Below are 22,500 nucleotides of genomic sequence, written 5' to 3'. Positions count from 1 at the left end.
CAGCAGGAACACCAACACCAAACTGTTAGCAAGATGCTGGTTACAGACACAGACAGGACACTGGACACAGCAGAAAGAGACAACCGAACACCGGGTTAAAACATAGACTCACTTTGTTACACAAGTGAGTAAAAAAAAAATTGTGAGAACCTGCAGAACAATGTTGAACAGAATACACTTGTCTGTGTCCGTCAGTAACCATTCAGTTACCACAGATGTTACACCCCCCACCCCCGTCCTCCATGTTACAATCACACTCAAAGCAGGAAACAGAATCAGAATAAGTTTATCTCAAAGACAAATTCAGTGTATACAGCTCCTCACTTCTGTGAACAGAGGTGTCATAACCCCCCAACACCCAAGCCACACACCCCTACCACCACTCTGTGGTACAGACAGTGCATACAGCTCAACATTTCTGTGAACAGAGGTGTCATAACCCCCCAACACCCACCACACACCCCTACCCACCACTCCGTGGTACAGACAGTGCATACATCTCAACATTTCTGTTAACAGAGGTGTCATAACCCCCCAACACCCAAGCCACACACCCCTACCCACCACTCCGTGGTACAGACAGTGCATACATCTCAACATTTCTGTTAACAGAGGTGTCATAACCACACCCCATCCAAGCCACACACCCCTACCCACCACTCCGTGGTACAGACAGTGCATACATCTCAACATTTCTGTTAACAGAGGTGTCATAACCACACCCCATCCAAGCCACACACCCCTACCCACAACTCTGTGGTACAGACAGTGCATACATCTCAACATTTCTGTGAACAGAGGTGTCATAACCACACCCCATCCAAGCCACACACCCCTACCCACAACTCTGTGGTACAGACAGTGCATACATCTCAACATTTCTGTGAACAGAGGTGTCATAACCCCCCAACACCCAAGCCACACACCCCTACCCACCACTCCGTGGTACAGACAGTGCATACACCTCAACATTTCTGTGAACAGAGGTGTCATAACCACACCCCATCCAAGCCACACACACCTACCCACAACTCTGTGGTACAGACAGTGCATACACCTCAACATTTCTGTGAACAGAGGTGTCATAACCACACCCCATCCAAGCCACACACCCCTACCCACCACTCCGTGGTACAGACAGTGCATACACCTCAACATTTCTGTGAACAGAGGTGTCATAACCCCCCAACACCCAAGCCACACACACCTACCCACAACTCCGTGGTACAGACAGTGCATACACCTCAACATTTCTGTGAACAGAGGTGTCATAACCCCCCAACACCCAAGCCACACACCCCTACCCACAACTCCGTGGTACAGACAGTGCATACACCTCAACATTTCTGTGAACAGAGGTGTCATAACCCCCCAACACCCAAGCCACACACACCTACCCACAACTCCGTGGTACAGACAGTGCATACACCTCAACATTTCTGTGAACAGAGGTGTCATAACCCCCCAACACCCAAGCCACACACCCCTACCCACCACTCCGTGGTACAGACAGTGCATACACCTCAACATTTCTGTGAACAGAGGTGTCATAACCCCCCAACACCCACCACACACCCCTACCCACCACTCCGTGGTACAGACAGTGCATACACCTCAACATTTCAGCTGAAGAAAAGGATGTCACATACACCTCTCTCCTCAACCTCCACCCCCTCCACCAGTGCTGACAGAAGACACAGTGTGCCCCCCTCCCCAACAATCACCACCCCCTCCTCCCCCACCTTACCTCAGAGGCCAGTTCGCACTGAAAGACAACACACAGTTCACTACTACAACATTACATCCACTGTGTGACCACTGACAGACAACACACAGTTCACTACAACATTACATCCACTGTGTGGCCACTGACAGACAACACACAGTTCACTACAACACATCCACTGTGTGACCACTGACAGACAACACACAGTTCACTACAACACATCCACTGTGTGACCCTGACAGACAACACACAGTTCACTACAACACATCCACTGTGTGGCCACTGACAGACAACACACAGTTCACTACAACATCACATCCACTGTGTGACCACTGACAGACAACACACAGTTCACTACTACAACATTACATCCACTGTGTGACCCTGACAGACAACACACAGTTCACTACTACAACATGACATCCACTGTGTGACCACTGACAGACAACACACAGTTCACTACAACATCACATCCACTGTGTGACCACTGACAGACAACACACAGTTCACTACAACATCACAGTTCACTACAACATTACATCCACTGTGTGACCACTGACAGACAACACACAGTTCACTACTACAACATTACATCCACTGTGTGACCCTGACAGACAACACACAGTTCACTACTACAACATGACATCCACTGTGTGACCACTGACAGACAACACACAGTTCACTACAACATGACATCCACTGTGTGACCACTGACAGACAACACACAGTTCACTACAACATCACATCCACTGTGTGACCCTGACAGACAACACACAGTTCACTACAACATTACATCCACTGTGTGACCACTGACAGACAACACACAGTTCACTACAACATTACATCCACTGTGTGACCACTGACAGACAACACACAGTTCACTACTACAACATCACATCCACTGTGTGACCACTGACAGACAACACACAGTTCACTACTACAACATCACATCCACTGTGTGACCACTGACAGACAACACACAGTTCACTACTACAACATCACATCCACTGTGTGACCCTGACAGACAACACACAGTTCACTACAACATTACATCCACTGTGTGACCACTGACAGACAACACACAGTTCACTACAACATTACATCCACTGTGTGACCACTGACAGACAACACACAGTTCACTACTACAACATTACATCCACTGTGTGACCACTGACAGACAACACACAGTTCACTACAACATTACATCCACTGTGTGACCACTGACAGACAACACACAGTTCACTACAACATTACATCCACTGTGTGACCCTGACAGACAACACACAGTTCACTACAACATTACATCCACTGTGTGACCACTGACAGACAACACACAGTTCACTACAACATTACATCCACTGTGTGACCACTGACAGACAACACACAGTTCACTACTACAACATTACATCCACTGTGTGACCACTGACAGACAACACACAGTTCACTACAACATTACATCCACTGTGTGACCACTGACAGACAACACACAGTTCACTACTACAACATTACATCCACTGTGTGACCCTGACAGACAACACACAGTTCACTACTACAACATGACATCCACTGTGTGACCACTGACAGACAACACACAGTTCACTACAACATCACATCCACTGTGTGACCACTGACAGACAACACACAGTTCACTACAACATCACAGTTCACTACAACATTACATCCACTGTGTGACCACTGACAGACAACACACAGTTCACTACTACAACATTACATCCACTGTGTGACCCTGACAGACAACACACAGTTCACTACTACAACATGACATCCACTGTGTGACCACTGACAGACAACACACAGTTCACTACAACATGACATCCACTGTGTGACCACTGACAGACAACACACAGTTCACTACAACATCACATCCACTGTGTGACCCTGACAGACAACACACAGTTCACTACAACATTACATCCACTGTGTGACCACTGACAGACAACACACAGTTCACTACAACATTACATCCACTGTGTGACCACTGACAGACAACACACAGTTCACTACAACATTACATCCACTGTGTGACCACTGACAGACAACACACAGTTCACTACAACATTACATCCACTGTGTGACCACTGACAGACAACACACAGTTCACTACAACATCACATCCACTGTGTGACCACTGACAGACAACACACAGTTCACTACTACAACATTACATCCACTGTGTGACCACTGACAGACAACACACAGTTCACTACAACATCACATCCACTGTGTGACCACTGACAGACAACACACAGTTCACTACAACATTACATCCACTGTGTGACCACTGACAGACAACACACAGTTCACTACAACATCACATCCACTGTGTGACCACTGACAGACAACACACAGTTCACTACAACATTACATCCACTGTGTGACCACTGACAGACAACACACAGTTCACTACTACAACTCCACATCCACTGTGTGACCACTGACATACAACACACAGTTCACTACAACATCACATCCACTGTGTGACCACTGACAGACAACACACAGTTCACTACAACATCACATCCACTGTGTGACCACTGACAGACAACACACAGTTCACTACAACATTACATCCACTGTGTGACCCTGACAGACAACACACAGTTCACTACAACATTACATCCACTGTGTGACCCTGACAGACAACACACAGTTCACTACAACATCACATCCACTGTGTGACCACTGACAGACAACACCCCCCCCCCCCCCATCCCCCAAGCCCTGCCCCACACCCTGTTCACCTGACAGCTGTGTTGAGGCCAAAAGCTGACCTTCATTCATCTCTCTCAATTCAGAGCTTCCCACCCCATTTCTCCCACTCCTGCCCCCACTCAGAAAAGCCCCCGAAACAGACGCACCTTCTGGCCAAGTGGTTAAAGCACTGGACTTTTAATCTGAGGGTCCCGGGTTTGAATCTCGGTAATGGCGCCTGATGGGTAAAGGGTGGAAATTTTTCCGATCTCCCAGGTCAACGTATGTGCAGACCTGCTTGTGCCTGAACCCACTTTGTGTGTATACGCAAGGAGAAGATCAAATTCGCACATTAAAGATCCTGTAATCCATGTCAGCGTTCGGTGGGTCATGGAAACAAGACCATACCCAATATGCACACCCCTGAAAATGGAGTATGGCTGCCTACATGGCAGGGGTATGTGTGATGTGTTTCTGTGTCCATGTGTATGTATGTGTGTGCTGTATATAGATTAGTCATTTGTACATTACTATTGTCCAAGGGGGGTCCTACACAAAAGCCCACTTGTCTACATAGAGGAGGGAATATGGGAGTAGCAGCCCACAGACAAAGAAGAAGGAGAAGAAGAAGGAGGAGAAGGAGAAGAAGGAGGAGGAGAAGAAGAAGGAGAAGGAGGAGAAGAAGAAGAAGAAGAAGAAGAAGAAGAAGAAGAAGAAGAAGGAGAAGGAGGAGGAGAAGAAGGAGAAGAAGAAGGAGAAGAAGAGGACGAGGAGGATGTACCTTCTGGGCGGACTTCCTGACGTAGGTCTTGTTGATGAGGTGTCGGTAGTGGCGGAACTTGTCGTCGCTCAGCTGGAAGGCTCGCTGCAGGTGGCTGCACAGGGACTCGGAGGGGATGAACGCCAGGTCCTCCGCCTCCTCCATCCCGCTGTCATGCAGAGAGTACGGCGACCACTTCCGCACCCCCTCCCCGCGTGTGGGCGATGTGGAGGCGGTGGCGGGGTGGACGGGGGAAGGGCTGAAAGGGGAGGGGGGGTCGGGCACCGCCAGCACCGGGTAGGCGGTGCACAGGTAGGCATGCTTGAATGCCCGCAACTCCTGATCACACACACACACACACACACACACTGTCCATTGTGAGACTTCCTCTTGTATCCACTACCACCATCATCTTTATCCATCAGAGAAACCTCCCTGTCTTCACACCTGGGCCATCAGGTCAAGTCAGCAGCATGAGGGTGCCAGTTTCAGTTTCAGTTTCAGTTTCTCATGGAGGCGTCACAGCATTCCGACAAATCCATACGCACTACACCACACCTGCTGGGGCAGATGCCTGACCAGCAGCACGACCCACCGTGCTTTGTCAGGCCTGGAGTGCATGCATGAATATCAAATACCTGTGTACCTATCAGAGTGGATTTCTTCTACCAGAGGACATCACTTTTGTTGCCATGGGTTCTTTTTCAGTGCGCCAAGTGCATGGTGCACACAGAACCTTGGTTTATCAGCTGATCCGAATGACTAGACGTTGTTTGATCTTAATAATAATAATAATAATAATAATGGTATTTATATAGCGCTGGATCTTGTGCAGAGACAAATCAAAGCGCTTTCGCACCAGTCATTGACACGCATGCATAACTCTAAAACTGTAGAAACTAAAGACAAGGAAGGGCAGGCAAGGGAAGCTATTTTGGGAAGAGGTGGGTTTTAAGGCCAGACTTGAAAGAGCTGAGTGTGGAGACTTAACGAAGCGAAAGAGGAAGTTCATTCCAGTTGCAAGGTCCAGAGACAGAAAAACTAGGAAGAAAGGGCAAAGAGCGGGATTCAAACCCTCACCCTCGTGGACCACAATGTGCTGACAACACTGAGACAGTGTGGACATGGCGCTGTTTGTCACAGACCAAATGAAGATGATGACTGAGGTACCAGCACCAGTGTGGACAATAGATATCACCTGTGTTTGTCAGAGATTATGATGATGACAGGTATACCATGTACCAGTGTGGACAACAGATATCACCTGTGTTTGTCACAGATGATGATGATGACAGGTATACCATGTACCAGTGTGTACAACAGATATCACCTGTGTTTGTCACAGATGAAGATGATGACAGGTATACCATGTACCAGTGTGTACAACAGATATCACCTGTGTTTGTCAGAGATTATGATGATGACAGATATACAATGTACCAGTGTGGACAACAGATAGCAGCTGTGTTTGTCACAGATGATGACAGGTATACCATGTACCAGTGTGGACAACAGATATCACCTGTGTTTGTCACAGATGATGATGATGACAGGTATACCATGTACCACTGTGGACAACAGATATCACCTGTGTTTGTCACAGATGAAGATGATGACAGGTATACCATGTACCAGTGTGTACAACAGATATCACCTGTGTTTGTCACAGATGATGATGATGACAGGTATACCATGTACCAGTGTGGACAACAGATATCACCTGTGTTTGTCACAGATGAAGATGATGACAGGTATACCATGTACCAGTGTGGACAACAGATATCACCTGTCTTTGTCAGAGATGATGACAGGTATACCATGTACCAGTGTGGACAACAGATATCACCTGTGTTTGTCACAGATGATGATGATGACAGGTATACCATGTACCAGTGTGGACAACAGATATCACCTGTGTTTGTCACAGATGATGATGATGACAGGTATACCATGTACCAGTGTGGACAACAGATATCACCTGTGTTTGTCACAGATGATGACAGGTATACCATGTACCAGTGTGGACAACAGATATCACCTGTGTTTGTCACAGATGATGACAGGTATACCATGTACCAGTGTGGACAACAGATATCACCTGTGTTTGTCACAGATGAAGATGATGACAGGTGTACCATGTACCAGTGTGGACAACAGATATCACCTGTGTTTGTCAGAGATGATGACAGGTATACCATGTACCAGTGTGGACAACAGATATCACCTGTGTTTGTCACAGATGATGACAGGTATACCATGTACCAGTGTGGACAACAGATATCACCTGTCTTTGTCACAGATGATGACAGGTGTACCATGTACCAGTGTGGACAACAGATATCACCTGTGTTTGTCAGAGATGATGATGATGACAGGTATACCATGTACCAGTGTAGACAACAGATATCACCGGTGTTTGTCACAGATGATGATGATGACAGGTATACCATGTACCAGTGTAGACAACAGATATCACCGGTGTTTGTCACAGATGATGATGATGACAGGTATACCATGTACCAGTGTAGACAACAGATATCACCGGTGTTTGTCACAGATGATGATGATGACAGGTATACCATGTGGTGGTGTGTCCATCGAGATCGATGATAACCATCGTTGTCATCCAGCTGGGGGATGGGGGGAGGGTGGTGGTGGGGTGGGGGGGAGGATGCTCATGAATCTATCTGTGAATGCGCAGATGGCTGAATAGTCCAATCTGTGCAAGAAATGTTCGCTGACAGTTGGGGCAGACAAAGACAGGCATACCATTGTCAGGGAGCTTGTTTGCCCGTGACTTTCTGGCCTGCCTCTTCTGAACAGCTGCAGCAGTCCTGTTGGCCTCGCACAACGTGGTGCCTTTGTGCACAGCAGCGCACCATTTGTCACGGTCCACTGCAGATTCCTCCCAGGAGTCACGGTTGATATCAAACGCTTTCAGAGAGACTTTCAGAGTATCTCTGAAGCGCTTCTTCTGACCTCCGTGTGATCTCTTCCCTTGTTGCAGCTCGCCATAGAAGAGCCTTTTGGGCAGCCGATGGTCTGGCATGCGCGCCACGTGTCCAGCCCAGTGAAGCTGGGACTTCATCAGGATGGTGAAGATGCTGGGAAGGGTGGCTTTTGCGAGCACCTCTGTGTCTGGGGTCCTGTCTTGCCACTTGATGTTCAGTAGCTTCCTGAGGCATGTTGTATGGAAGTGGTTCAGCTTCTTGGCATGTCGTTGGTACACTGTCCAAGTTTCGCAGGCGTACAGTAGTGTGGGGAGAACTACTGCTCTGTACACTTTTAGCTTGGTCTCAAGACTAATGCCTCTTCTGTTCCAGACATTTGCATTGAGTCTATCAAAAGCTGCGCTTGCTCTTGCAATCCTGATGTTCACTTCATCGTCGATTGTCACATTTCGTGACAGTGTGCTGCCAAGGTATGTGAACCGCTCCACCGCACTGAGTCTCTGACCGTTGACTGTGATGTTGGGCTCAACGTAGGGTTTCCCTGGGGCTGGCTGATGGAGAACTTCAGTTTTCCTCATGCTGATGGTAAGGCCGAAGTTCCTGCTGGCAGTGGCAAACTTGTCGACGCTGAGTTGCATGTCAGCTTCAGATCCAGCGTTGAGGGCACAATCATCAGCAAACAAAAAGTCTCTGATGATGTCTGTCATGACCTTCGTTTTTGCTTGAAGCCTTCTGAGGTTAAACAGCTTGCCATCTGTTCGGTACTTTAGGCCGATTCCAACATCGCCATCTCTGAAGGCATCAGTAAGCATTGCAGAGAACATGAGGCTGAACAGCGTTGGAGCCAGGACGCAGCCTTGCTTGACACCATTTGTAACAGCAAAAGGAGCAGATGTTTCGCCATTCTCCTGGACTCGAGCCTGCATGCCTTCATGGAATTGGCTGACCAAGGAAATAAATTTCCGAGGGCATCCGTACTTGGCCATGATCTTCCACAGTCCCTCTCTACTCACGGTGTCGAAGGCCTTAGTGAGGTCGACATAGGTGGAGAACAGATCAGCATTTTGCTCCAGACATTTCTCTTGCAGCTGCCTTGCAGCAAACACCGTGTCGGTGGTTCCGCGCTCTTTCCGGAATCCACACTGGCTCTTAGGCAAATGACCTTGGTCAAGGTGTGCTGTGAGGCGGTTTAGTAGGATCCTGACAAGTATCTTGCCTGCGATGGAGAGCAAGGAAATGCCCCGATGGTTATCACAGGCTTGCCGGTTCCCCTTTCGCTTGTACAAGTGAATGATAGATGCATCTTTGAAATCCTGGGGGATTGTCTCTTCTTTCCACATGAGTGAGTACAGCTGATGGAGCTTCTCAGTCAGCACAGTGCCTCCATCCTTGTAGACCTTTGCTGGTATGGAGTCTGAGCCAGGTGCTTTGCCACTGGATAGCAGACAGATTGCTTTCTGGGTCTCAAGAAGTGTTGGCGGATCGTCCAGTGCTTCGTTGATGGGGACTTGTGGGAGACGGTCTATGGCTTCATCATTTATGAAGGAAGGGCAATTTAAGACACTGTTGATGTGCTCAGCCCAGCGTTCGAGAATTTTCTCCTTCTCGGTGATCAAGGTATTCCCATCTGCACTGAGGAGGGGGGATGATCCTGAGGATGTGGGGCCTTAGACTTCTTTTAAGGCATCATAGAACCTCTTCATATCGTGCCTGTCAGCATATCCCTGGATCTCATCAGCTTTGTCACTCAGCCACTTATCCTGCATCTGGCGTAACTTTTGCTGAACAGTCCTACGGATGGCATCTTACACATCCTTTTTTGATGTGGACTTTGGGTTGCTCAGGTAGGCTTGATGCAGACGGCATTTCTCATCCAGAAGCTGCTTGATTTCATCACAGTTTTCATCAAACCAGTCTTTGTGCTTTCTGGTCATGGGTCCCTGGGTCTCTGAAGCTGTACTATAGATCAGCTCACGCAGGGTCCTCCAGTCAGACTCCACATTCTGGTTGTCCAGAGAGGCGGATTCCAGACGATCTTCCAGCAGCTCAACAAAGGACTGTTTGATGGTGATGTTTTTCAGCTTACCGATGTTGAGCCGTTTTGGAGCCTTCTGGCCTTGGGGGCGTCTCTTGGGCTGGATTCGAATATTCAGCTTCGAGACTACAAGGCGATGGTCTGTCCAACACTCAGCGCCGCACATGGTCTTTGTCACACGTACATCTTGCCTATCCCTTTTCCTGACGATGACATAATCGATGAGATGCCAATGCTTTGAGCGAGGGTGCATCCATGACGTCCTGTTATGGGTAGGGAGGCAGAAAACTGTGTTGGTTATCAGCAGTTCGTGCTCTGCACAGGTCTGAAGCAAAAGCAATCCATTTGGGTTGCAGTGGCCTACACCGTGCTTTCCAATCACTCCATCCCAAGAGATGTAGTCAGAGCCAACTCTAGCATTGAAGTCCCCAAGAATGATGAGCTTATCTGCTTTAGGGATAGCAGCAATGACAGAGTGAAGGTCCTCGTAGAACTTCGCCTTCACTTCATCCGGGTTGGTCATGGTTGGGGCATAGGCACTGACAATGGTGAGGTGCTTCTGGCCAGATGCCAGTGGGAGTTTCATGGTCATAAGCCTATCGTTGACTCCCTTTGGGATTCCAGCTAGCTTGCTGACAAGTGCTGTTTTTACTGCAAAACCAACGCCAGCCTCACGTCGCTCTTCGCTTCCTCGTCCACTCCAGAAGAAGGTGTAACCAGATCCCTGTTCACAGAGCTCGTCTTCGCCTGCAAGCCGAGTCTCACTCAAGGCTGCGATGTCAATGTTGTATCTGGCGAGTTCGGATGCAACTAGTGCCATTCTCCTTTGGGGTCTGTCCGCGTTATCTCTGTCCAGGAGAGTCCTTATGTTCCAAGCACCAATGGTGAGAGGAACAATCCTTGTTTTTTTCTTTTCTTTCTTGTTTCGACCGCTGATGTAGGGTCCCCACCAGCCGCGGTATGCTGGCCAGGGTGATATGGAGCAGGAAATTTTTAGGGCACCTTTTCTAGCCCCTTCCTCATGTCAGGGAGGTGAGCAGTGCATTCCTAAAGAGGGCTGCTCAGACACTCAGATGGCTGCCGAGCTCCATCGCTGCTCCTGTCGACGAAGAACGACCCTATGGCCTGAGCCGCCTGCGTGCAGGTCTGCGGCTGCGACTGCCAGTGTACCCACACCTGTCGTTTCGTCGCTCGCCTGTCGCCACAGGACTTGGGGGTGATGAAATGATGAAGGATGAAAGGTCATTTTGGATGACTGATGACTTGCGCGATGAGTTTGTTTAAAGTGAAGAGGAGTTGCGCAACGTCGACCTCACTCTCTCATCCGGGTCCACCAATTTTCAGTGGCAAGACTAAGTCGAGATGACTGGAGGATGAGCACGGATGCAGTGGATGACCAAGATATCCTTTCGGTGTCTCATCTTGCTCTCTGCACTCCACAGTGCGTTGCTGTAACCGCCTTCCTCTCCGTTGAACCGATAGGTTTCTTCCGCAGATTCTGCCGGATCCAGACTTCGCATGCATGGGTAGACACACCCCGGGGGCCAACTGCGTGTGGCATGCACACAGCACGGTGGAGCTAGATGGCCGTCGGTGGCTCTCCTGAGCCAACGCCCTTTTATGGATCTCCATAAGGGTGTCTAGCCACCCGCCTCACCAGTCCCGGAAGGGAGCGGTGGGAGTGCCGGTTTAGTCGCCGGCAACCCAACCCTGAACAGGTTGTACTGGATTACAGGTTACCAGTAGCAGATCTAATGACCTGACCTGACCATGTACCAGTGTGGACAACAGATATCACCTGTGTTTGTCAGAGATGATGATGATGACAGGTATACCATGTACCAGTGTGCACAACAGATATCACCTGTGTTTGTCAGAAATGATGATGATGACAGGTATACCATGTACCAGTGTGTACAACAGATATCACCTGTGTTTGTCACAGATGATGATGATGACAGGTGTACCCTGTGTCTCACACACACACACACACACCTACCTTTTCCTCCAGGTGGGTCACATAGGTTTGGGCAGCTTTAGGTTTCTTGGCACTCCCTGGATGAACAGAATCACTGATAACATTATCATGCATACACTGATAATAGTATCATACACACACTGATAATAGTATTATACACATTACAGATACACTGATACTATCAAGCACAACACACTGATATCATCATCATACACAAAACATACACGATGACATGATACACACACAATGCTAACATTATCACATCTTATAGTATACTGACGTAATGGTAACATTATCACAGAGTATACTGGAACAATGACAGCATCGTACTAAACACAATCATGACACACACAAATATAACATTACCATACATTATTACTCTGACAAAATGATAACATTACCACACACTACACGCACACTGATAACATTACCATACACTAAACACATCTGACAAGGGTTACATGGAAAACATCACCACATAAACACTCATGTTATAACACACACAGATAACACAATCTCACAGACACATAATATTATCACACAGGCACACTGAAAACAATATCACAGACATGCGTTATCATACATATTGATAACACTACAAGTACAACACAGACACACTCATAACACAGGCACACTGATAACACTGTAAGAGACACTATCAGTATCAAACCGACACACTGACGTCATCACACCGACGCACTGACGTCATCACACCAACACACTGATGTCATCCGACACACTGATGTCATCACACTGACATGTCATTACACCAACACACTGACATCATCACACCAACACACTGATGTCATCCGACACACTGATGTCATCACCGACACACTGATGTCATCACACCAACACTAGAACTTAGCCGCAGATTCTAGGTTTTTGTCTAGGGAACTCCATTCTTCCTGTGTGGAGACCCGACTTCATCCCCGCTGTTTGAGTGGCCATCTTCCGCCTGTGGAGCTCGAGCGTCGCTGGTGGACGTGTTTCCCCAAGCGCAACACCAGAGTCCACCTTCCAGGACAACGAACTACAAACTGTGTGGTGCCAGTTTCTATCCCCCCGCCCCCCCCCCCCCCCCTCCTAAGTTGAGTATTACTGGAAAAAGACAAACTGTCACAGAAGAGGGTGACGAAGGGAAAAGTTTGGGTGTTCCTCATGCTGGAGAGGAAAGCGAACAGACTTCTTCTTTGTGGTGTCTGATCGTTAAGTGTCAGCGTCCTATTGTATCGGGTCTGTGATTGGTGTTAAAAGTATTTGGAGTAAATGTTTTGTATCTGTTTATTCCAGGCTTTTGTTTGGATAAAGGTGAGACAGCGTGAGAGAGTTGGCCATAACTTTTGTTTGAAAAGTTGCACGCGACACACTGACACACTCACCATCATCAATAGTGGATGAGGACTGGACCTGTAACACAAACCCCAGCACGTTAGTCATATAGACAACCAAATTGTGGGTGTGGGTGTGCATGTGTGAGTGCATGTGTTTGTGTGTGTGTGTGTGTGCATATTGAGAGAGGATGAGGGAGTGGGGTGAGGGTGACTAACGCAGAGATGACTATCTAGGACAGGGTTTAGATCTGTGCAGCAGTTTGCTCCACCGAACAGCACTGTTCACACATTTAAGCACTGATAAATTCACACCATCATCATCAACACTATCATCACTATCTTTCTCTTCATCAGCATGAAGCAGGGACACAGGTGATGGAGAACCAGGTGGGGGGGGGGGGGGGGGGGGGGGGCATGCAACACAGACACTGCAGACAGAGGGAAGGAGAAGGGAGGGGTGAAGAAGGGAGGGGTGGGGTGAAGAAGGGAGGGAGGGGTGGGGTGAAGAAGGGAGGGGTGGGGAGGGGTGAAGAAGGGAGAGGTGGGGTGAAGAAGGGAGGGAGGGGTGAAGAAGGGAGGGTGGGGTGAAGAAGGGAGGGGAGGGATGAAGAAGGGAGGGAGGGGTGAAGAAGGGAGGGTGGGGTGAAGAAGGGAGGGGAGGGATGAAGAAGGGAGGGAGGGGTGAAGAAGGGAGGGTGGGGTGAAGAAGGGAGGGGAGGGGTGAAAAAGGAAGGGAGGGGTGGGGTGAAGAAGGGAGGGGAGGGATGAAGAAGGGAGGGAGGGGTGAAGAAGGGAGGGTGGGGTGAAGAAGGGAGGGGAGGGATGAAGAAGGGAGGGAGGGGTGAAGAAGGGAGGGTGGGGTGAAGAAGGGAGGGGAGGGGTGAAAAAGGAAGGGAGGGGTGGGGTGAAGAAGGGAGGAGAGGGATGAAGAAGGGAGGGAGGGGTGAAGAAGGGAGGGTGGGGTGAAGAAGGGAGGGGAGGGGTGAAGAAGGAAGGGAGGGGTGGGGTGAAGAAGGGAGGGGTGGGGTGAAGAAGGGAGGGGAGGGATGAAGAAGGGAGGGAGGGGTGAAGAAGGGAGGGGTGGGGTGAAGAAGGGAGGGAGGGGTGGGGTGAAGAAGGGAGGGAGGGAGGGGTGAAGAAGGGAGGGAGGGGTGGGGTGAAGAAGGGAGGGAGGGGTGGGGTGAAGAAGGGAGGGAGGGAGGGGTGAAGAAGGGAGGGTGGGGTGAAGAAGGGAGGAGGGAGGGGTGAAGAAGGGAGGGTGGGGTGAAGCAGGGAGGGTGGGGTGAAGAAGGGAGGACAGGCGCAACAGCCGAGTGGTTAAAGCGTTGGACTGTCAATCTGAGGGTCCCGGGTTCGAATCACGGTGACGGCGCCTGGTGGGTAAAAGGTGGAGATTTTTACGATCTCCCAGGTCAACATATGTGCAGACCTGCTAGTGCCTGAACCCCCTTCGTGTGTATATGCAAGCAGAAGATCAAATACGCACGTTAAAGATCCTGTAATCCATGTCAGCGTTCGGTGGGTTATGGAAACAAGAACATTCCCAGCATGCACACCCCCGAAAACGGAGTATGGCTGTCTACATGGCGGGGTAAAAACGGTCATACACGTAAAAGCCCACTCGTGTGCATACGAGTGAACGCAGAAGAAGAAGAAGAAGAAGAAGGGAGGGTGGGGTGAAGAAGGGAGAGGTGAAGAAGGGAGGGGTGAAGAAGGGAGGGGTGGGGTGAAGAAGGGAGGGGTGAAGAAGGGAGGGGTGAAGAAGGGAGGGGTGGGGTGAAGAAGGGAGGGGTGAAGAAGGGAGGGAGGGGAGAAGGGAGGGGTGAAGAAGGGAGGGGTGAAGAAGGGAGGGAGGGGAGAAGGGAGGGAGGGGTGAAGAAGGGAGGGGTGGGGTGAAGAAGGGAGGGAGGGGTGAAGAAGGGAGGGGTGGGGTGAAGAAGGGAGGGAGGGGTGAAGAAGGGACGAGAGGTGAAGAAGGGAGGAAGGGTGAAGAAGGGAGGAGGGAGGGGAGAAGAAGGGAGAAGAGGTGAAGAAGGGACGAGAGATGAAGAAGGGAGGAGAGGGGTGAAGAAGGGAGAAGAGGTGAAGAAGGGACGAGAGATGAAGAAGGGAGGAGAGGGGTGAAGAAGGGAGGAGAGGTGAAGAAGGGAGGAGGGGTGAAGAAGGGAGGAGGGAGGGGAGAAGAAGGGAGGGGTGAAGAAGGGAGGGGTGAGGAAGGGAGGGGTGAAGAAGGGAGGAGGGGTGAAGAAGGGAGGAGGGGTGAAGAAGGGAGGAGGGGAGAAGAAGGGAGGGGTGAGGAAGGGAGGGGTGAAGAAGGGAGGAGGGAGGGGTGAAGAAGGGAGGGAGGGGTGAAGAAGGGAGGGGTGAGGAAGGGAGGGGTGAGGAAGGGAGGGGTGAAGAAGGGAGGGGTGAGGAAGGGAGGGAGGGGTGAAGAAGGGAGGGGTGAAGAAGGGAGGGAGGGGTGAAGAAGGGAGGAAGGGTGAAGAAGGGAGGAGGGGTGAAGAAGGGAGGGGTGAAGAAGGGAGGGAGGAGTGAAGAAGGGACGAGAGGTGAAGAAGGGAGGAAGGGTGAAGAAGGGAGGAGGGAGGGGAGAAGAAGGGAGAAGAGGTGAAGAAGGGACGAGAGATGAAGAAGGGAGGAGAGGGGTGAAGAAGGGAGAAGAGGTGAAGAAGGGACGAGAGATGAAGAAGGGAGGAGAGGGGTGAAGAAGGGAGGAGGGGTGAAGAAGGGAGGAGGGAGGGGAGAAGAAGGGAGGAGAGGTGAAGAAGGGAGGAGGGGTGAAGAAGGGAGGGAGGGAGGGGAGAAGAAGGGAGGAGGGGTGAAGAAGGGAGGGAGGGAGGGGAGAAGAAGGGAGGAGGGGTGAAGAAGGGAGGAGAGAGGGGTGAAGAAGGGAGGAGGGAGGGGAGAAGAAGGGAGGAGAGGTGAAGAAGGGAGGAGAGGGGTGAAGAAGGGAGGAGAGGTGAAGAAGGGAGGAGGGAGGGGAGAAGAAGGGAGGAGGGAGGGGTGAAGAAGGGAGGAGAGGTGAAGAAGGGAGGAGGGAGGGGAGAAGGAGAGGTGAAGAAGGGACGAGAGGTGAAGAAGGGAGGAGAGGGGTGAAGAAGGGAGGAGAGGTGAAGAAGGGAGGGGTGAAGGAGGGAGGGGTGAAGGAGGGAGGGGTGAAGGAGGGAGGGGTGAAGGAGGGAGGAGGGAGGGGTGAAGGAGGGAGGGGTGAAGGAGGGAGGGGTGAAGGAGGGAGGAGGGAGGGGTGAAGGAGGGAGGGGTGAAGAAGGGAGGAGGGAGGTGTGAAGGAGGGAGGGGTGAAGAAGGGAGGGGGGAGGGGTGAAGAAGGGAGGGGTGAAGGAGGGAGGGGTGAAGGAGGGAGGGGTGAAGAAGGGAGGAGGGAGGGGTGAAGGAGGGAGGGGTGAAGAAGGGAGGAGGGAGGGGTGAAGGAGGGAGGGGTGAAGGAGGGAGGGGTGAAGAAGGGAGGAGGGAGGGGTGAAGGAGGGAGGGGTGAAGAAGGGAGGGGTGAAGGAGGGAGGGGTGAAGAAGGGAGGGGTGAAGAAGGGAGGAGGGAGGGGTGAAGGAGGGAGGAGTGAAGGAGGGAGGGGTGAAGGAGGGAGGGGTGAAGAAGGGAGGAGGGAGGGGTGAAGGAGGGAGGGGTGAAGAAGGGAGGGGTGAAGGAGGGAGGGGTGAAGAAGGGAGGAGGGGGGAAGAAGGGAGGGGTGAAGAAGGGAGGAGGGGTGAAGGAGGGAGGGGTGAAGGAGGGAGGGGTGAAGAAGGGAGGAGGGAGGGGTGAAGGAGGGAGGGGTGAAGAAGGGAGGAGGGGGGAAGAAGGGAGGTGTGAAGAAGGGAGGAGGGAGGGGTGAAGGAGGGAGGAGGGGTGAAGGAGGGAGGAGGGGTGAAGAAGGGAGGAGGGAGGGGTGAAGGAGGGAGGGGTGAAGAAGGGAGGAGGGGTGAAGAAGGGAGGAGGGGTGAAGAAGGGAGGGGTGAAGAAGGGAGGAGGGGTGAAGGAGGGAGGGGTGAAGGAGGGAGGGGTGAAGGAGGGAGGAGGGGTGAAGGAGGGAGGAGGGGTGAAGGAGGGAGGGGTGAAGAAGGGAGGAGGGGTGAAGGAGGGAGGGGTGAAGGAGGGAGGGGTGAAGGAGGGAGGAGGGGTGAAGAAGGGAGGAGGGAGGGGTGAAGAAGGGAGGAGGGGTGAAGGAGGGAGGAGGGGTGAAGAAGGGAGGAGGGGGGAAGAAGGGAGGAGGGAGGGGTGAAGGAGGGAGGGGTGAAGAAGGGAGGAGGGGGGAAGAAGGGAGGGGTGAAGAAGGGAGGAGGGGTGAAGGAGGGAGGGGTGAAGGAGGGAGGAGGGGTGAAGAAGGGAGGAGGGAGGGGTGAAGAAGGGAGGGAGGGGTGAAGAAGGGAGGAGGGAGGGGTGAAGGAGGGAGGAGGGGTGAAGGAGGGAGGAGGGGTGAAGAAGGGAGGAGGGGGGAAGAAGGGAGGAGGGAGGAGTGAAGGAGGGAGGGGTGAAGGAGGGAGGGGTGAAGAAGGGAGGGAGGGGTGAAGAAGGGAGGGGTGAAGAAGGAAGGGAGGGGTGAAGGAGGGAGGGGTGAAGGAGGGAGGGGGTACTGACCACCCTCATGGTGTGGGAGGTGGTGTGACGACCGGCCAGGTGCAGGCAGCACTTCCTGAACTCCAGCTGGCTGAAGTAGCTGTGGATCTTCTTCACTGACGTCCCGTGTCTGGACACACACACACACACACACACACACACACACACACACACACACACACACACACACACACACACACACCACACACACACAGCACACACAAAAGTGATAGTGTTTCGTGTTTACTATATGCTGATGACCTAGTAATTTTGTCCACGACAAAGATAGGATTACAAAGGAAACTAGATAAACTTAATCTGTATTGTGAAAACTGGGATCTAAAAATTAACATAGATAAAACTAAAGTAATAGTTTTCACACACACCGATCCCAAAGTGCCTGTTATTTTCACAAAAGGCAATGATATCATCCAGACAACTGATCAATACAAGTACTTGGGTATATTATTTCACAAAACTGGAACGTTCTCATTTGCCCAAGAGCATCTAGCCAAACAGGCATTAAAAGCAGCACACTCCCTCCGACGAATCGACGAATCGTTAAAAAGCAAGATATTCGTTTGGATATTGTACTGCAGCTTTTTGATTCGCTTGTTTTATCTATATTATCATATGGATCCGATATTTGGTTCCCATGGGCTGAAACAAAAACTACCTATTCATTCAATACAGGAATGACAGATTTCTTTAGAAATTGTATTTCTTCGAAACATTCACATGAACAAATGCATATAAAATTTTGCAAACTACTTCTAGGGGTACATTCTAAAACAATGAATCTGCCAACTCTAGCCGAACTGGGCAGATTTCCAATTGGAATTCATATTGCATGCAGGGTTCTTGACCACTGGACTCATATTCTGGATGCACATAATGATAGCCATATCAAAAAGGTCTATATGTCGATGATGAACCAACCAGACACAATTGAAAATCCCTGGATACAATTTGTAAAGAATATAAACAATGTAGGATTAGGTCATGTTTGGAATAATCAGTCGACATTTAGTAACAGCAGACTTAAATTTACATTACGCCAACAACTAAGAAATAGATATGTACAATTCTGGAAACAGAGAAAAACTGAATACAGCAGATTAGACTTCTACAACAAAATTAAAAGAAACGATTATCAAATTGAGAATTATTTAACTGATAAAATCGATCCTGCTCACAAACAAGCTCTTTGTCAACTCAGAATAAGCGCACATTATTTAAACATCGAACGAGGAAGATATGCAAACATTCCCAGAGAAAAGAGGTTATGTGCTATATGTGAAGTTGTTGAAGATGAATTGCATTTCTTAGATACGTGTATCTTATTTCATAATTTGCGAAGCCATCTAATTACAACTATACAGCAGTATGATCATCAATCAAATGTGATCCCTAGAAAAATACAAAACAATATACTAAAACCAAGTGATTTATTCACCTGCGATGACTGTCAAAAAACACTTGCCAACTATGTATTTCAGTGCATGCGTGTTAGATGACCGTTTGTTTCTTTGTTCCCTTTGTTCTTTGTTGTGTCTATTAATCCTTCGGGATTTTATGACAATAAATGAAGTCAAGTCAAGTCAAGTCAAGTCACACACACACACACACACACACACACACACACACACACACACACACACACTATATCTGTGGATCTTCACTGACACCCCATGTCTGTCACACACACTGTCAGTGCACTGACTGCATATCACTTACACCACACTGAAAAGTCATACAGTGAAAGATGAACAAATGAGCACGCATGCATATGAACATTACACACATGTACACAGACATGCACGCATACACACAACTTGAACATGTGTGCATTTGTACACAGACACACACACACAAACACCCACCCACACACACACATCCACCACACCCACACACACACATCCACCTACCCACCCACCCACACATACACCCACACACACACACATTTTGATCTGTTAGTCTAATATTAATTGTGAAATGTTTTCTATATGCTTGTGTTGGCAAGAATTTTGCACTATGTGGGGGAACATGTGCATGTGGATGGGATGGGCATAGTGTAATTGTGTCCGAGAATTTGTGTTCAGTGGTGTGTGTGTGTGTGTGTGTGTGTGTGTGAAATGGAAATGCAATTGTGTATTTCTTTATCACAATATTCTTGTATATATATATATATATATATATATATATATATATATATATATATATATATATATATATATATATATATGCATTTTGTTGTTGTTGTTGCTCTTCATCTGCTTGTTTCTTCTCTCTCTCTCTCTCTCTCTCTCTCTCTCTGTCTCTCTGTCTCTCTCTCTCCTATTTTTTCTTTCTTTTTTTCCCTTCTTTTTTAATTTTTTTTAATTTATTTTTATTTTTTTAATTATTATTTTCATTGATGGCTTGATGTAAAAAAGCAATTGTTGCTTATTCAATTTACCATCATGAAATAAAATCTTGACTTGACACATACACCCACATACATCCACCCCCCCCCCTTATCCCCCCCCCACATCCCTCCACCCACACACACACACACAGACACTAACCTGAGGAGGGCCAGGCCAGGATGATGAGTGTCAGAGAGGAAGGAAGAGGAGGAGGAGGAGGAGGAGGATGGGGGGGAGTGAGGGGGGGGAGAGTGAGGGGAGGGGGAGGACCACTGTGCCTCCTCTGCCTCCACCACCTGCTGCACCAACACCTCCGGCCGCAGCTGGTCCACCGGGCTTCGAACCCGGAACAAGGGCTGGGGACACACACCTGGCTGTCATCACCACTGTCGTCGTCATCACTGTCGTCATCACTGTCGTCATCACTGTCGTCACCACTGTCATCACTGTCATCTATATTACTGTCATCATGATCATCACTATCACTGTCACTACTGTCGTCACTGTCTTCATCATCATCACCATCACTGTCACCACTGACGTCACTGTCATCATCATCAATGCTACTGTCATTGTCACTGTCATCATCATCATCACTGTCACCACTGACGTCACTGTCATCATCATCAATGCTACTGTCATTGTCACTGTCATCATCACCATCACTGTCACCACTGACGTCACTGTCATCATCATCAATGTTACTGTCACTGTCACTGTCTTCATCATCATCACTGTCACCATTGTCATCATCATCAATGTTATGATAATTTATGGATACTTATATATCACCTATCCTTGGTCGGAGACCAAGCTCTAAGCGCTTTACAAACACGGGGTCATTTTCACAACAGGCTGCCTACCTGGGTAGAGCTGACTGACGGCTGCCATTGGGCGCTCATCATTTGTTTCCTGTGTTATTCAGTTAGATTTCAGGCTCACACACATACACACTTAGACAGACATGTAACATTTTACATGTATGACCATTCTGTTTATTTATCCTGACATGTAGGCAGCTATACTCTGTTTTCGGGGGTGTGCATGCTGGGATTGTTCTTGTTTCCATAACCCACTGAATGCTGACATGGATAACAGGATCTTTAACGTGTGTATTTGATCTGCGTGTGTATACACACAAAGGGGGTTCAGGCACTAGCAGGTCTGCACATGTGTTGACCTGGGAGAAAAATGTCCATCCTTTAACCACAGGGCGCCGTTACCAAGACTCAAACCCAGACCCTCAGATTCAAAGTCCACTGTTACAGTCATTATCATTGTTGCACCTTCACAGCAGATTATCATTGTTGCACCTTCACAGCAGATTATCATTGTTGCACCTTCACAGCAGATTATCATTATCATTGTTGCACCTTCACAGCAGATTATCATTATCATTGTTGCACCTTCACAGCAGATTATCAGTGTTGCACCTTTACAGCAGATTATCATTGTTGCACCTTCACAGCAGATTATCATTGTTGCACCTTCACAGCAGATTATCATTGTTGCACCTTCACAGCAGATTATCAGTGTTGCACCTTTACAGCAGATTATCAGTGTTGCACCTTCACAGCAGATTATCATTGTTGCACCTTTACAGCAGATTATCAGTGTTGCACCTTCACAGCAGATTATCATTGTTGCACCTTTACAGCAGATTATCAGTGTTGCACCTTCACAGCAGATTATCATTGTTGCACCTTCACAGCAGATTATCAGTGTTGCACCTTCACAGCAGATTATCAGTGTTGCACCTTCACAGCAGATTATCATTATCATTGTTGCACCTTCACAGCAGATTATCATTATCAGTGTTGCACCTTCACAGCAGATTATCAGTGTTGCACCTTCACAGCAGATTATCAGTGTTGCACCTTCACAGCAGATTATCAGTGTTGCACCTTCACAGCAGATTATCAGTGTTGCACCTTCACAGCAGATTATCAGTGTTGCACCTTCACAGCAGATTATCATTGTTGCACCTTTACAGCAGATTACCACTGGTGCACATTTACAGCAGATCACC

At 49.2% G+C, this 22,500-nt stretch overlaps 1 protein-coding gene across 1 annotated transcript in view; it reads right to left on the bottom strand.

Moving 5' to 3' along the window:
• The window catches only part of LOC143293368 (uncharacterized), a 115,986-nt gene that overhangs the window by 78,753 nt on the left and 14,733 nt on the right, over positions 1-22,500 (bottom strand). The window contains exons 3-7 of the mRNA XM_076604174.1: positions 20,631-20,827; positions 18,085-18,193; positions 13,545-13,572; positions 12,184-12,239; positions 5,220-5,537 (exon numbers count right to left, since the gene is read on the bottom strand). Of these exons, the coding sequence (XP_076460289.1) occupies positions 5,220-5,537; positions 12,184-12,239; positions 13,545-13,572; positions 18,085-18,193; positions 20,631-20,827 (708 nt within the window). The remainder of the gene's footprint in view (positions 1-5,219; positions 5,538-12,183; positions 12,240-13,544; positions 13,573-18,084; positions 18,194-20,630; positions 20,828-22,500) is intronic.

Source organism: Babylonia areolata, chromosome 19 (assembly GCF_041734735.1).
Source record: "Babylonia areolata isolate BAREFJ2019XMU chromosome 19, ASM4173473v1, whole genome shotgun sequence".
NCBI lineage: Eukaryota > Metazoa > Mollusca > Gastropoda > Neogastropoda > Buccinidae > Babylonia > Babylonia areolata.
The sequence above is the reverse complement of the archived record's forward strand: the minus strand, read 5'-3'. Positions and strand labels throughout refer to the sequence as shown.